The sequence below is a fragment of the Bos mutus genome, chromosome X, assembly GCF_027580195.1.
Source record: "Bos mutus isolate GX-2022 chromosome X, NWIPB_WYAK_1.1, whole genome shotgun sequence".
In the NCBI taxonomy this organism is placed as follows: Eukaryota; Metazoa; Chordata; class Mammalia; order Artiodactyla; family Bovidae; genus Bos; species Bos mutus.
Window position 1 is genome coordinate 122232260 of NC_091646.1, and position 14574 is coordinate 122246833.

Here is a 14574-nt window from a genome sequence, read left to right on the forward strand (position 1 = left end):
TCTTGAACTGGCTGAATCACCACGTGCTCTTTAAGAGCCCTGCAGCTTGAGCCAGTCCCTGGGCCTTTGCTGGTGTCTTCAGTTCCACACCAGCCCTGCTGAGGCTCACCTCCTGTCTCCCACACTGCCCTTGGAGCTCCCTCACCGCTTCATGGAGCCACACTGAGAATGCAGTTGCCTGGGAGATCCAGGCCTGTTCTTTGCAGCCTTGAGCACTACTGATATATGGCAGGTCAGCCAGCACTGAATTTTGTCTTTTCTATGTGTTGTTGCAGTTGTTGTAGTGTTAGGAATAGGTGTCTTACACTAAAGTGCACACCTTTAAAGTGTACCATCAGGTAAATTTTAACCAGTGCATACATTTTCTTGCCCCAGTCCCCTCTCCCCCTCAATTAGCACAGTAGTCCTCCAACAGTCAAGGGCTCAGCCTGCCAGGGAGGCCGTGGGGGCAAGCTGCAGACACCGTAGATTTGAAAGAAGGGTTTAAAGATCAAGGGAATCGGGGACTTGTTCTGGACTGTATAGTAGTAGCCTTGCCACCTCCTTTGTGAATCCTGGTAGGAACAGCTACTCAGTTTCTGCACACCTAGATCCCTAGGTCAGTGCTCTTTCCTCCAGGTGGCCTTCCCTCTCACTATTGAGTTGATGCCCATCAGCTTGGGACTCAGCCAGATTGGCCTCAAATCCAAGGTCTGCCACTTAGCAGCTGTGACTTTGGACAGAAGTCTTAACCCCTGGGGAGAGTCTCACTTTCTCCATCTTGGAGCACACGGTGCCAGGCAGGAGATACGTGCTTAATAAATGGTACCTTTAGAAGAAGCCAGGCTAGCCTGTGAACCTGTGTACAGTTGGTCACACTGGGTGCAGTTGAACTTTATAACTTGGTGTGGTGTGTTTTCCTGTGGTTATGGGAGCCTGAGTTGCTGTGGCAGGAGTTCTAGGCTGGCTGCTTACATGTGTGTGAGTATAACTAGGCAATCTACTGTTGAGATGGTGAAGAACAGCATCATCACATACCACCTTCACAATTAGTGTTTGTGAAATGTCATCTGTGTATTCTTTTTTTAGTAGGAAATTACTTGTCCTACTAGGGATAAGATCTAATTTCTGCTGAGTTACCAGAAGGAGAATGCCAGCATGTGTAGACACAAGTAATGGTTGGTGACTGAGATATCAAAGGCATGTATACATGTTCCCAGTATAATTTTTATAGGAAAGGAACGCTCACTGTGGTTTTAGACTGGCAGCATAGTACATACTCTGTCTCATCAGCTCTGTTAGGAAAGGTAGTATGGTTGGTCCTGTGGGCAGGAGTCCTCATTAACGGAAGAGGGAGAGCTGTAACTAGGAACAGGCAGGCTAGCGTGGGCAACACAGACTAGCTGAATTTGCTGTGCTCCCGCTGTGTCCTGGGTATGGTTAGTCAGCGCTTGTGAGCTGTCATTGCATCCTCATTGTAAGAGAGGCGCTACTGTTTCCCCATCTTACAGAAGAGGAAACTTAGGGCAGTTGCTGTAGGACTTGGCTGTTGTGCCTTCCTTCTTCCAGTAAGCCTAGCAGATCGGTGTGGATTGGTGACGATTCTGTACCAGATTCCTGGTTCCAGGGCAAGAATGATGTGATCTGAGATCCATTATTGTTTGACCTTTATGTCAAAGTGCTATACTCTTTGTGATTGCTTGGACTTGACCCAATTCTACACTTTAAAAAGCAAAAAAACTGGCCCTTCTCTTAGCTGTGCAGTTGTGATTTAAGAAATTCATTTAGGAAGCATTTAAGTCATTTAGTAATACTCTTACAACATTTACATTTTGGGGGAAAATTTAATTCAGTTGTTTTAAAGGAAACTGCTAGAAATTTAGCATATTTTATAAAAACATAATAGCAGTGTAAATTTGTATATATTCTTATTTCTTATATTCTCTATTTCCCCACTTTTCAAGGACTTTTTGGTATCTCTATACATTTTTTAAAAATGTGTTTTGATACCTGGATATGTATACCTCCATGCTATAGTAGTCAATAGCTATTGAACATAAATGCTAGTTCCAGGCCTGCCTCTTTTTGAAGTATTAATATAAATTATGACATCATCCTTGAAAGAGTCACATTGGAAGTAACAAATTCGGTGGCAACAGTGTAATACAGACTTTTTCACTGCAGTGAAAAGAGAATTTAAGCCAATTCAGAAGGTTATAGCTGGTAAGGAATAGAGTAGATCAGTGGTTCTAAAAGGAGACCTGATCACCTGGAAATTGTTAGCAATTGTGGGGGAAGCTGCCTTCCTTTCTTTACCTTTGAATTTCCTGAACAGATCCAGCAAAATAATGGCTACAAAGATATTTTAAAATGTTCCTCGTTTTTATAGACACTTCTGATACTTGGTTTAATGCTCTACAAATGGGGAGGTTTCCATCAAAGGGACATAATATTCACGGCCCCTTATTTAGGAACTATTTGAGTACCATGTGCAAGGTCTTGGGGCTTAGAGGGCAAGGGCAGATGCACAGGCACAGAGAGTAGCGTGGGGGCAGTAACAGCCATGGCAGACTCTGTGCAGGAGGGTGCAGGCAGACGGCCGATTGTTCCTTCTGCAGACATGATTGGGGACCCACTCTTTGAGCCCCACACTTAGCTGGGCTCTGGACATCCAGAGAGGAGCTGGAGGCAGGGCCTTGCCCTGTAGAATCAGCCTAGTCTAGTAGAACAGCAGCTCTTAAGGTGTGGGCCTTGGACACCCTTCTCTGGTGGGCCCTAGGCCCACTCCATGAAACTCTGGGAGTGCCGTCCAGCACTCTGGGTTCACAAGCCCTCCAGGTGGTTCCAACCCGCGCTGCAGTGGGAAGAGCAGCAGGCTAGGAGCAGTGTCAGTCCTTCTGAACAGAAGCATCACACGGGAGCTCTTAGAGCACCAGCACCCTGGCCACACCTGAGCCGACAGGGCCAGTCTCTGGGAGGGAGGCACAGGCACCCATAATTGTTAGAGCTCCCCAGGTGATGGCCTGTGTGACCACAGGTGAGGACCAGTGGTCTCCATGACCTGAGACAGATCATCACCGAGTTGTTGGTGCGTCCCTGCCTGCCAGTCCACAGAGGGGTGGGCGCCCCACAGGAGGGGCTGGCAGACACGGGGCTTCCTATTTGATGAGCTCTTCATTCCTGAGTCCCGTCCTTTTGTCTGGTCATTGTAATTGCACAGACGTGAGCTGTGATTAGGAAGATTACCTTAAAATTCATTTAATGCAGTCAATTTTTAAAAGTCGAACACAGCTGGCTTCACTTAAAAACTTTGCATTTCGATAATGGTTATTACATACCATGAATAATTGACTAATATCAGCTCATTGATATTCTAGGGAGAGAGTGCCTGAGGCTAATAAAATACATTTTTAAATTAGTTTTTTAAAATGTCTTGCCACAGCCCAAGGATAATGGGAAGTTACTTTAAGCAAGAACAGGTCAGTGAAGTATGAAATTTTATGCCCTTCTGTTCACATAAAATAGTCGTTTGTCTGCTCAGGATCCCTGTTTGATTCTTATTTCCTCTAGGGGTGAATTACCCAGGAAAACGCCTCAGTTTCACGGACACACTACCTGAGTGTCCTCACCCCAGGAAGCATTACTGCATTGAGAATGAGGCAGAGGTGACTCTGGCAGGGCTGCCCCTTGTCCTTCTGGGAAGGTGTCATCTGCTCCCTCTTTGTCTTTGGGTCCCTCCCAGGGTTTTACACTTCAGCAAATGGTCTACAGTCCACGGGGTCACAAAGAGTCAGACACAACTGAGCGGCTAAACTACATTTTAGAAAGCTTTGTACTTTGAGGTTATTGCAGATTCACATGCAGCTGTAGCAGTACTGCAGAGAGGTCCCATGGACCCACCACTCAGTTTCCCCTGTGGCACTAACGCTGAACAGCAGGGAGAGACGAGAAAGCCTTCCTCAGCGATCAGTGCAAAGAAACAGAGGAAAACAACAGAATGCGAAAGACCAGAGATGGCTTCAAGAAAATTAGAGATACCAAGGGAACATTTCATGCAAAGATGGGCTCAATAAAGGACAGAAATGGTATGGACCTAACAGAAGCAGAAGATATTAAGAAGAGGTGGCAAGAATACACAGGAGAACTGTACAAAAATGATCTTAATGACCCAGATAACCACGATGGTATGATCACTCACCTAATCCGGACATCCTAGAGTGTGAAATCAAGTGGGCCTTAGGAACCATCACTATGAACAAAGCTAGTGGAGGTGATGGAATTCCAGTTGAGCTATTTCAAATCCTGGAAGATGATGCTGTGAAAGTGCTGCACTCAATATGCCAGCAAACTTGGAAAACTCAGCAGTGGCGACAGGACTGGAAAAGGTTACTTTTCATTCCAATCCCAAAGAAAGGCAATGCCAAAGAATGCTCAAACTACTGCACAATTGCACTCATCTCACACGCTAGTAAAGTAATGCTCAAAATGCTCCAAGCCAGGCTTCAACAGTACATGAATCGTGAACTTCCAGACGTTCAAGCTGGTTTTAGAAAAGGCAGAGGAACCAGAGATCAAATTGCCAGCACATCTGCTGGATCATTGAAAAAGCAAGAGAGTTTCAGAAGAATATCTACTTCTGCTTTATTGACTATGCCAAAGCCTTTGACTGTGTGGATCACAACAAACTGGAAGATTCTTAAAGATATGGGAATACCAGACCACATTACCTACCTCCTGAGAAATCTGTATGCAGGTCAAGAAGCAACATTTAGAACCGGACATGGAAAAACAGACTGGTTCCAAATTGGGAAAGGAGTACGCCAGGGCTTTATATTGTCATCCTGCTTATTTAACTTATACGCAGAGTACATCATGTGAAATGCCAGGCTGGATGAAGCACAAGCTGGAATCAAGATTGCAGGGAGAAATATCAACAACCTCAGATATGCAAATGCTGCTGCTGCTGCTGCTAAGTCGCCTTAGTCATGTCCAACTCTGTGTGACCCCATAGACGGCAGCCCACCAGGCTCTCCCGTCCCTGGGATTCCCCAGGCAAGAACACTGGAGTGGGTTGCCATGTCCTTCTCCAATGCATGAAAGTGAAAAGTGAAAGTGAAGTCGCTCAGTGGTGTGCGACTCTTAGCGACCCCATGGACTGCAGCCTACCAGGCTCCTCTGTCCGTGGGATTTTCCAGGCAAGAGTACTGGAGTGGGGTGCCATTGCCTTCTCCAACATGCAGATGCCAACACCCTTATGACAGAAAGCAAAGAGGAACTAAAGAGCCTCCTGATGAAAATGAAAGAGGAGAGTGAAAAAACTGGCTGAAAACTCAACATTCAAAAAACAAAGATCATGGCATCCCGTCCCACCACTTCATGGGGTGTCCCATCACTTCCAAATAGATGGGGAAACAATGGAATCAGTGACAGACTTATTTTCTTGGGCTCCAAAATCACTGCAGATGGTGACTGCAGCCATGAAATTAAGACACTTGCTCCTTGGAAGAAAAGCTGTGACCAACCTAGACAGCATATTAAAAAGCAGAGACATTACTTTGCCAACAAAGGTCCGTCTAGTCACAGCTATGCTTTTTTCAGTAGTCATGTGTGGATGTGAGAGTTGGACCATAAAGAAAGCTGAGCTCTGAAAATTTGATGCTTTTAAACTATGGTGTTGGAGAAGACTCTTGAGAGTCCCTTGGACTGCAGGGAGATCCAGCCAGTCCATCCTAAAGGAAATCAGTCCTGAATATTCATTGGAAGACTGATGGTGAAGCTGAAACTCCAATACTTTGGCCACCTGATGCGAAGAACTGACTCATTGGAAAAAACCCTGATGCTGGGAAAGATTGAAGGTGGGAGAAGGGGACAACAGAAGATGAGATGGTTGGATGGCATCACCGACTCAATGGACATGAGTTTGAGCAAGCTCCAGGAGTTAGTGATGGACAGGGAAGCCTGGCGTGCTGCAGTCCATGAGGTCACAAAAGAGTCAGACACAACTGAGCAACTGAACTGAACTAACTCTCAGTGCAATAGTAGCTCTCAAAGCTAGGGTTGCTAACCCTGGCTCAAGTCATCACTGCCAATGCAGGAGACTCAGCTTTGGTCCCTGGGTTGGGAAGATCCTCTGGAGAAGGGAGTGGCAACCCACTCCAGTATTCTTGCCTGGGAAAGCCCAGGAACAGAGGAGCCTGGCGGACTTCAGTCCATGAGTTCACAAGGAGTTGCACACAACTAAGCAACTGAACACACACACACACACACACACACACCCACACACCCCCCCCCACCCACACCCACCCACCCACCCACCCATACATACCCATGTCTTTAGTGGAAGTCTCCTGGTGGTGTTAGCATTCATATATTAAGGTCACTTGCTCTGGGCCTGTGAATCATAGTCTACCTCGACTTCTCAGGCTGTGTTGCTGCAGCGATGCTAACTGGTCAGGTCCACGCCCCCAGACACATAGGGGCTGTCTGCTTTGTGCTGTACCCCTTCATCCTTCGGGTAGAACCTCTTGGCAGAGGTCCCCAGAGGTTCATCAGGGATCATGAGGTGGAAATGGAGATATAATTATTTGGCTTCTCCTCAAATGGATATTCTAGAAATGATTGCTTGACAGTTCTTTTAATCAGGAGAGGCAGATGCTATGTAGAAGAATGATGCCTTACCACAGTCTTACTCACCTAGCAAAACTCAACCTTGATTGGACGCTGAATTCTTCTTCATTTGTGTGTGTCCCAGGGCAGTTACGTGTGAATCACGAGAGTGAGCCTTGAGGTTCCTGGTTCACTGTTTTTCAGTACGGTGGCTGACAGCCTCATGTGGCTAGTGAGTGCCTGAAACAGGCCCAGTGTGATGGAGGAACAGAATTGTTCATTGCATTTAATCTTTATTATCTTAAACAGAGAAGAATGGCTTGTCACTGCCATGTGAGAGCGTATAGAGATTCTAGGTTACCCACCTTGGACTGAGTCATTTCCTCCCCCTCAGTGGGGCCCAAGCAAAATTCCGTGGCACGGCTGCCCCCGGGGTCATCAGGCTATCCCCTTTCCCCACGCAGCATCCAAACATTTCCAAACCATCAGTTTGAAGAGGAAGCAAATACTTAGCACATCTGTTCACAGCTGGCCAGTGCCCAGCTCACAGTAGTGCTTAATCAGTACTTCTCTAATGAGTTGGTCTTGCACTTCTCTCCGAATTTGCATACGCATTCTTGGGACAAGGATGGAACTTGTTCCTTGTGTATGATAGAGTCTCAGAAAGCCACGAAGCATTCGTTCATCAGTGCTGAGATCGAGCTATTACGTTTCCTCTTTTGCCACATGAGAAAGCAGTGATTAAGAGTGTGAGTCCTGGAGTCAGGTTCTTAGGTTGGAATCTGCATCTCCACTTTCTGATGGTGTAACCTTGAACAAGTTAACCTCTGTGTACCTTTTTTGTACCTGTAAGATGAGGGTCATAATAGTACGTCTGTCATCATGGGGTGATTGGGCCAAGTAAATTCAAGCAGTGGACTTGTTTCGTACATTGTAGCCTCCTGTTATGACGAAGCAGGTCATGACTATGAGCCTGATAATGAAGATTTTCTGAAAAATAATTTGAGGGTGTGACTCTTACAAGTGCCCACAAGGGGGCAGCCTAAACTCATGCATATCTCTGCAACAGCCATCCTTCTGTTGGTAAAGCCTTAAGGTATCATGGCCAATTTCAAATGTGCTTGGCCTTTTCCCCTCAGTTTTTCCTCTTTTTCTTCTGTTCAAAGAACACTTTCAGTGGTTCTCAGTCTGCATCTTAGATCTGGAGGGTGACAGGTCATGCCTGAGCTGTTAAATAGAAGTGGTGCTGTTGCCAGCATCTGTCCAGGGGTTGTTGGCTTCTCTTTGTAGCTTTTCACACAGAACAAATCCTTATTAATCAAGTGCTTAAGGTAGAGACTAGAGCTTGAATGTTTAAAGGATCATCATGGAGAAATCTGGCTTTCTCTGCCCTCTACCCTACCACTGACCACATTCCTGTCTTTGAGTGTTGTGTGTGCACCTTGAGGCTTGTGGGGGTAGGATGTGGCCCAAGCGGGTTGACCCAGAGATGCAGATCTGCCCTTGGCTCAGTAGGCCCTCACTCCCTGCAGGGAGACAGTGCCCTACAGCTAAGCAGAATGAAATTAGGGTTCTGCAAGCAATGTGAGAGCACAGAGCTTCACGGATCTGGGAAACTGTGGGCTCTTGAAGGTGGGTGGAGTTCATACAAGTTCAGGGGATGTAAGGGAAAGGGGTCAGACTGGGAGAGCAGCACTGATGAGCTGAGAAGTTGGGCGTTTAAATTCTTGATGCTGTTCGTGTCATTGGTACCATCGTAGTTCAGTTCAGTTTCTCGGTTGTGTCTGACTCTTTACAACCCCATGGACCGCAGCACGCCAGGCTTCCCTGTCCTTTACCAACTCCCGGAGCTTGCTCAAACTCATGTCTATCAAGTCGGTGATGCCATTAATCATTAATCGTAATGATTAAGAGTTGACAAAAACCAAATGAACTTATTTACAAAACAGAAATAAACTCCAGACATAGAAAACAAACTTATCATTACTAAAAGAGGAAAGGGGGATAGAGATAAAATAGGAGTTTGTGATTAACATACATGCACTACTATATATAAAATAGATAATCAGCAAGGACCTACTGTATAGCACAAGGAACTATATTCAGTATCTTGTAATAACCTATAGTAGAAAAGAATATGAAGCAATATATATATGTGTGTATGTACGTGTATAACTGAACCACTTTGCTGTACACCTGAAAGTGACACACAACACTGGAAGGTAACTATACTTCAATTTTTTTTTTTTAATGGGAAGTGGCACTTGAGTTGATTTTCCAAGACTTCTCTCTTGAACTTTAATATCCCTGCTGCATAATCCAGGCTGCAGAATTAGATGGTTGTGGGGAATTGTGACAACCCAGAGCTTATCACATCCATCCTTATCTGCATTCCTGCTGCTGCTCTGCACTCCAAGCCTCCAGGCCCCTCTCCTGGGCAGTAGAAGGCACACCCCTGAAAGGCGCATGCTGTGAAGTCAGCTGTGATATTACCACAGAAGAGACCCAGGCACTGGGCACATCAGTCCGGTTATAGCAGCACTAAAGCCAGTTTCTCCAGAATGTGGTCCTTGACCACTGTGTAAGTAATACTAATAAATGATCAGTAATGATCAGAGCAAGCGCAGTAAATTACTTTTAATCCTAAAACAACCGGGAAGATCATTTCATCTTTGCTTCAGAAAGCCCTTTAGGGTCCTGTACAAGATGAGTGGAGATGTGGAGCTCCTGGGATGTTTCCCGGACATTTTAGGGGGGAATTGCCATTTGTTCCATTTTATTTCTTGTACTGATAATAAAACAAAATGAAATAACAAGTAAACAGAAGTGCATTATATTCCTTCTTTGTGATTCTAAAATGCTAAGATTGACATGTGAGCAAACTTAGTAGAACCAAAATCAAACTTGAGTGTTACTTTTTTCCAGCTCACTCATACATGCCCCTCAGCAGTTGTCTTCTTCCAGAAAGTTGAATGTTCACTAATAATAATAAAAGTAAAAAAGCGAAGTCACTCAGTCGTGTCTGACTCTTTGTGGCCCTGTGGACTGTTAGCCCACCAGGCTCCTCAATCCACGGAATTTTCCAGGCAAGAATATTGGAGTGGGTTGCCATTTCCTTCTCCAGGGATCTTCCCAACCCAGGGATCGAACCTGGGTCTCCCGCATTGCAGGCAAATGCTTTACTGTCTGAGCCACCAGGGAAGCCCTAATAATAACAATAATTTGTGTAATAATCGTGTCTTCTTTTATGCATCTGCCTTCCCCTGTGAGCCGGACCAGGGGAAGCCTGGTAGGCTTTTCTGCATGTTGCCAGGCCTGTCCCTTATTGAGTTTTCTGACTCCTCTGGGACCAGGCCTGGAGCCAGAGAACTAGGAGGAAGGTTAGTTCTCCAGGGCTGGCCTGGGGCCACTTGAGCCCAGTTTGGCGGGTGAGCATGACAGCCACAGCTACCGCTCCTCAACTCTCAGGTCTGGGCCATCCTCCCCTGTGGTAGGGAGTGATGGATCACTTCACTCTGCAGGTGAAGTGATGTTGATGCTGATGTGTGCATGTGTCCAGACCCAGGGTGTGGCCCCAGCGCCCCCTGGCACTCAGAAGATGGGAAGAGTGAAGTCTTTGATCGTGTTTTCTCTCTTGTAGGCATGGAAGGATTTTTAAAATCCGATGAGAGACAACGACTAGCTAAAGAAAGACGAGAAGAAAGAGAAAAATGTCTTGGTAAGTTGTGCACTTTGGCTGTTTAAGTCCAAGGGAGTAGAGATGTGATGGTGTCTTTTCTCAGGACTCTTAGAAATTTGTGACTAAATGAGAAAAGAACTGGGACAGTTGCTAGGTCAATGTGGAAAACTGGGAGCAAACCATCACTACCACTGGTCTGTTCACAGATATTACATAATTCTCAGGGCGGTTGATTTACTCACTGAGCATGTGTTGAAGCTCTGTTACTGGCACTGCACTACGGCTGTGGCTAGGGTGCTGAAGAACAAGAGACATTCTCTGCACACCACCCCCCTCTTCAGGTGACCTCTGCCCAGGGCAGCTGAAGGGCCATCCTTGGAGGAACAGAGGAAATCGACACAGAAGGCCATTTCTATGTTAGGACAGGGAACCAATTGGGAAAGGCTGTCCTATTGGGAAAGGCTGTCCTACCTTGCAGGCTGTGGACAGAAGCATCAGGGCTGTTCCCCACAGGGTGCCTCAGGTAGGTAGAGAGTGGCTTCCCTAGGGCACTGAGACGGAAGAGGAGCTTGTGAATCCTTCTCCTTGACTGCCTCCTCCTGGTCACTTCAGATATTGCATACTCCAGGGAACCTTGGAGAAGGCAATGGCACCCCACTCCAGTACTCTTGCCTGGAAAATCCCATGGACGGAGGAGCCTGGTGGGCTGCCGTCCATGGGGTTGCTAAGATTCGGACACAACTGAGTGACTTCACTTTCACTTTTCACTTTCATGCATTGGAGAAGGAAATGGCAACCTGCTCCAGTGTTCTTGCCTGGAGAATCCCAGGGATGGGGGAGCCTGGTGGGCTGCCGTCTCTGGGGTCGCACAGAGTCGGACACAACTGAAGCGACTTAGCAGCAGCAGCAGCAGGGAACCCTTGCCTGCTTGGCCAGGTGGAGTTAAGGCCCCTTAGTACATGTCTCAAGAAGGAAGGCAGTCCTGTTCATCCTCTTCTGTTTACTCTCACTCAGTTCAGCATCTGGTGTGTGGTGTATATACAGCTAATGTGTCCTGAATGAAGATACCCTGATAGCTCTCATTTCTCAATCCCTGACGTGGCATAGCCATTGGGACAAGTCTGACTTGATGGTGATGACAGACAGAGCTCCCACGTGTAGGGGCAGTGACTCTCTACTTTCCCTGCGTTGTCTCATTCGGTCTCCACAACGCTGTGATGTTGTGCATCCCCACCTCACAGAGGAGGAAACTGAGGCAGACAGAAGATGTGGCTAATAGGCCTGGGGTCACCCAGCTAGTGGTAGAGGTGCCAGAACCCTTCCTCTCAGTTACTGCAGCCTACAGTCCCTCTGGGCTCCTTTTTGGGGTTCAGTCTCACTTCTGCATTGTTGGTATTAAGCCAAACGGCATGGGGTGCTCCGGTAATGACACATTTTTTCTGCCTTCCTTCCCCCAGCTGCCCGGGAGCAGCAAATTCTGGAGAAACAGAAGAGAGCCAAGCTCCAGTATGAAAAGCAAATTGAGGAGCGATGGAAGAAGCTGGAAGAGCAGCGGCAGCGAGAGGAGCAGAAGAGGGCGGCTGTGGAGGAGAAGAGGAAGCAGAAGCTCCGGGAGGAGGAGGTGAGGGCTGGCCGGAACAGGAGCAAAGAGACAGATCCATTCAACTTAGCAGTTTATTGCTGTGTGACCTCAGATAAGCTGGTTGGCCTCTCTGGGCCTTAATTTCTTTGTTTCTGAAGTGCAGGGGGTGGACTTGGTGGACTCCAAGACCTCTTTCAGATGTCTTCTCTGATGATAAGACTCAGAGGGGATTATGGGTGGGGACTGAGTGACATCCATCTGGGGGTTACTTGAGGCATCCATGCTTCTGGGGCAGACACGAGGCTGGAGGAAGGGCTGTGAGTGTAGAGGGTAATGTGATCTTGTAGTCACTGCTGGAAAATCAAATAGCCTACCTTCCAATACAAACATGCTAGTCTATTTATATTTTAATGCAGGTCTTGCTTTAATCATCCTTTCTCTCTAGTTATGTTTTAAAAAAGAAATGGAATGTAATTACCTGACAGAGTCCTTTATTACTAAACTCTGAAAGTATATTTAGAAAGCATATTTGGGGTATAGATTTTCTTAACAAGTATATTTTAAGAGTATAATCACAGCCTTGTATCAGGTGATGATCATTTTTTATTCATAAGGTATAGTGACTCATCATTTAGTATGAACAATATAGAGGTTTGTTAATTGCCAGCACTGTAAGATAGAGTGAAAAGTGGAAGTGTTAGTTGCTCAGTCGTGTCTGACTCTTAGCGACCCCGTGGACTGTAGCCCACCAGGCTCTTCTGTCCATGGGATTCTCCAGGCAAAAATACTGGAGTGGGTAGCCATTCCCTTCTCCAGGAGATCTTCCTGACTCAGGGATCAAACCCAGGTCTCCTGCATTGCAGGCAGATTCTTTACCATCTGAGCCACCAGGGAAGCCCATAAGATACAGAGATGTTGGTATAAATTCAGTATTTCTTTTAAATCTCTGAATTATCACTGTCTTTAGCCTTTGGTCTTTTTTTTTTTTTAACTTAAAAAACCCCCACAATCATGCACACATACACACAATTAGAACCATCTTTGGCCACAGCAGACAGGCTTAAGTGGCAACTTCTTTGTTCCTCTTAGCAGATGGAGGCCTGAGGAAAGGTCTTAGTCACAGTTCACTGTTGCTGTCTCAGCCAGATCCCTATGTGCCTTTGTGAGCTCCTGGTGCAAACCCCAGCTCTCCCACTTAAGCAGCCGGCAGCCAAGGCCAAGTCCCACAGCCCCTCTAAGAACTCATTCTTCTCAGCCCAGAACAGAGAGGTGGTCACAGGAGTTAAAGAAGGTGACTTTTGTAAAAGTGCCGGCAAAGCACTAGTGCAGAATAACTGCTCCCTTCACTGACTTCAGCTGACCTTGGCTGAAGCACAGTCAGGAGAGAGCTACCCAGAAAAGATGGTGGCACAGGGTGTGGAGACTAAGAGAAAAGCCACAGTGAGCTGGGCTGTTTCAGTGACCAGGACGGACCTCTCCTTTCCCAGCCTGGGCATTTGTCGTGAGTTGCTGGACTCGCTCGCCCCTTTCTTCCTATACTCCCATCCTTGGCTCACAGCTCCCTGCTCCCTCCACTTCCACTCCTGACCCCTGCAGGACTGCTGATTGCAGGGAATGCTTGTCACTGCTATTTCCAGGACAGGGTGCCTCAGAGACACAGGAGACACTTCCTTAGCCTGCACCACACCTGACAGCACCATACAGGCCCGCCTCTGAGGCATTCTGTACTCTTTTATTTTAATTGAACAACAGTGCCAGAGGCATTTTAAGTCAATCATTTTACATCGGACTCCAGTCTCTTGCAGATGAGGGAATGTCATGCCAGCTGGTTAGTCCTGATGCAGCTGACTTGGTAGTGCTTGTGCTTGGGCTAATTTCCTATTTGCTTTGTCTGCTCCCATTCACCCCTTATGTGATGATGGTAGGCACTGGGGCAGCCTGCCTGCCTGTGGCTGGCAAACACATGCCAAGCTTGCATCCCCTTCTCCTCGGACGCAGCAGCGCAAGACTGAGAGCTGGGCCTCCCATGGGTGCAGAGCAACCTGAGGAAGCAGTAGGCTCCCTGCCCCACCTGCTCCTGTCCTTAGAGCCCCAGGAGACCTCAGTGGAGATCACGGACTCTGCAAATACAGCCTGGTCATCACTGCTCTGCTGGGGCTGAGGTCTGACTGGCATTCTCGTGAGGGATCTTTGGAGGGGATGGATAGCTCTCTGCTGCGGGAGCCTTTCCGAAGGAAAGCCTTTGCATTTACCTCCATGGTTCGCTGGAGATCTTTTGCGAGGGCTGCTCTCTGCTTGGCACGTGGCTGTGGAGACACTCCACAATGCCAGGATTATCTCAGTCCTTTCTGTCAGGGCCCATCTCTGTCAACCAGGGAGAAGTCTCTATAGGAAGATGGTTCACTCCATTTTGCTCCTCTAGTTTGCTAGAAAGTGTGTTCCCCACCAACTCCTGCCTCTCCAGTCTGATGTTAGAAGCTCAGAAAAGGCCTGTTGACTCCTCACCTCCCCACCAGCTCTGCCCTGGCTCCAGGTTCCTAGGGTTGTTGGTCTTGCTATCACTCTTGGTAACACCTCACATCTGTGCAGGTGAGCCCCAGACTTGGCGTGGATACCTCCTCTCTGACACCACAGAAGCTCCCAGAGGTGTCAAAGGCTAGAAGGTAGGCAGGCCTGTCCTAGGGAAGGGGGAGTCTAGTGTCCACTTGGCAGCCTGACCTTGAGCTCA

At 47.2% G+C, this 14574-nt stretch overlaps 1 protein-coding gene across 4 annotated transcripts in view; it reads left to right on the top strand.

Annotated features, from left to right (window-relative positions):
• The window catches only part of MAP7D2 (MAP7 domain containing 2), a 101340-nt gene that overhangs the window by 42315 nt on the left and 44451 nt on the right, over nucleotides 1–14574 (top strand). For all 4 annotated transcript variants that reach the window (XM_070366645.1, XM_070366648.1, XM_070366646.1 and 1 more), the window contains exons 2-3: nucleotides 10226–10303; nucleotides 11722–11885. In XM_070366645.1, coding sequence (XP_070222746.1) covers nucleotides 10226–10303; nucleotides 11722–11885 — 242 coding nt within the window. The remainder of the gene's footprint in view (nucleotides 1–10225; nucleotides 10304–11721; nucleotides 11886–14574) is intronic.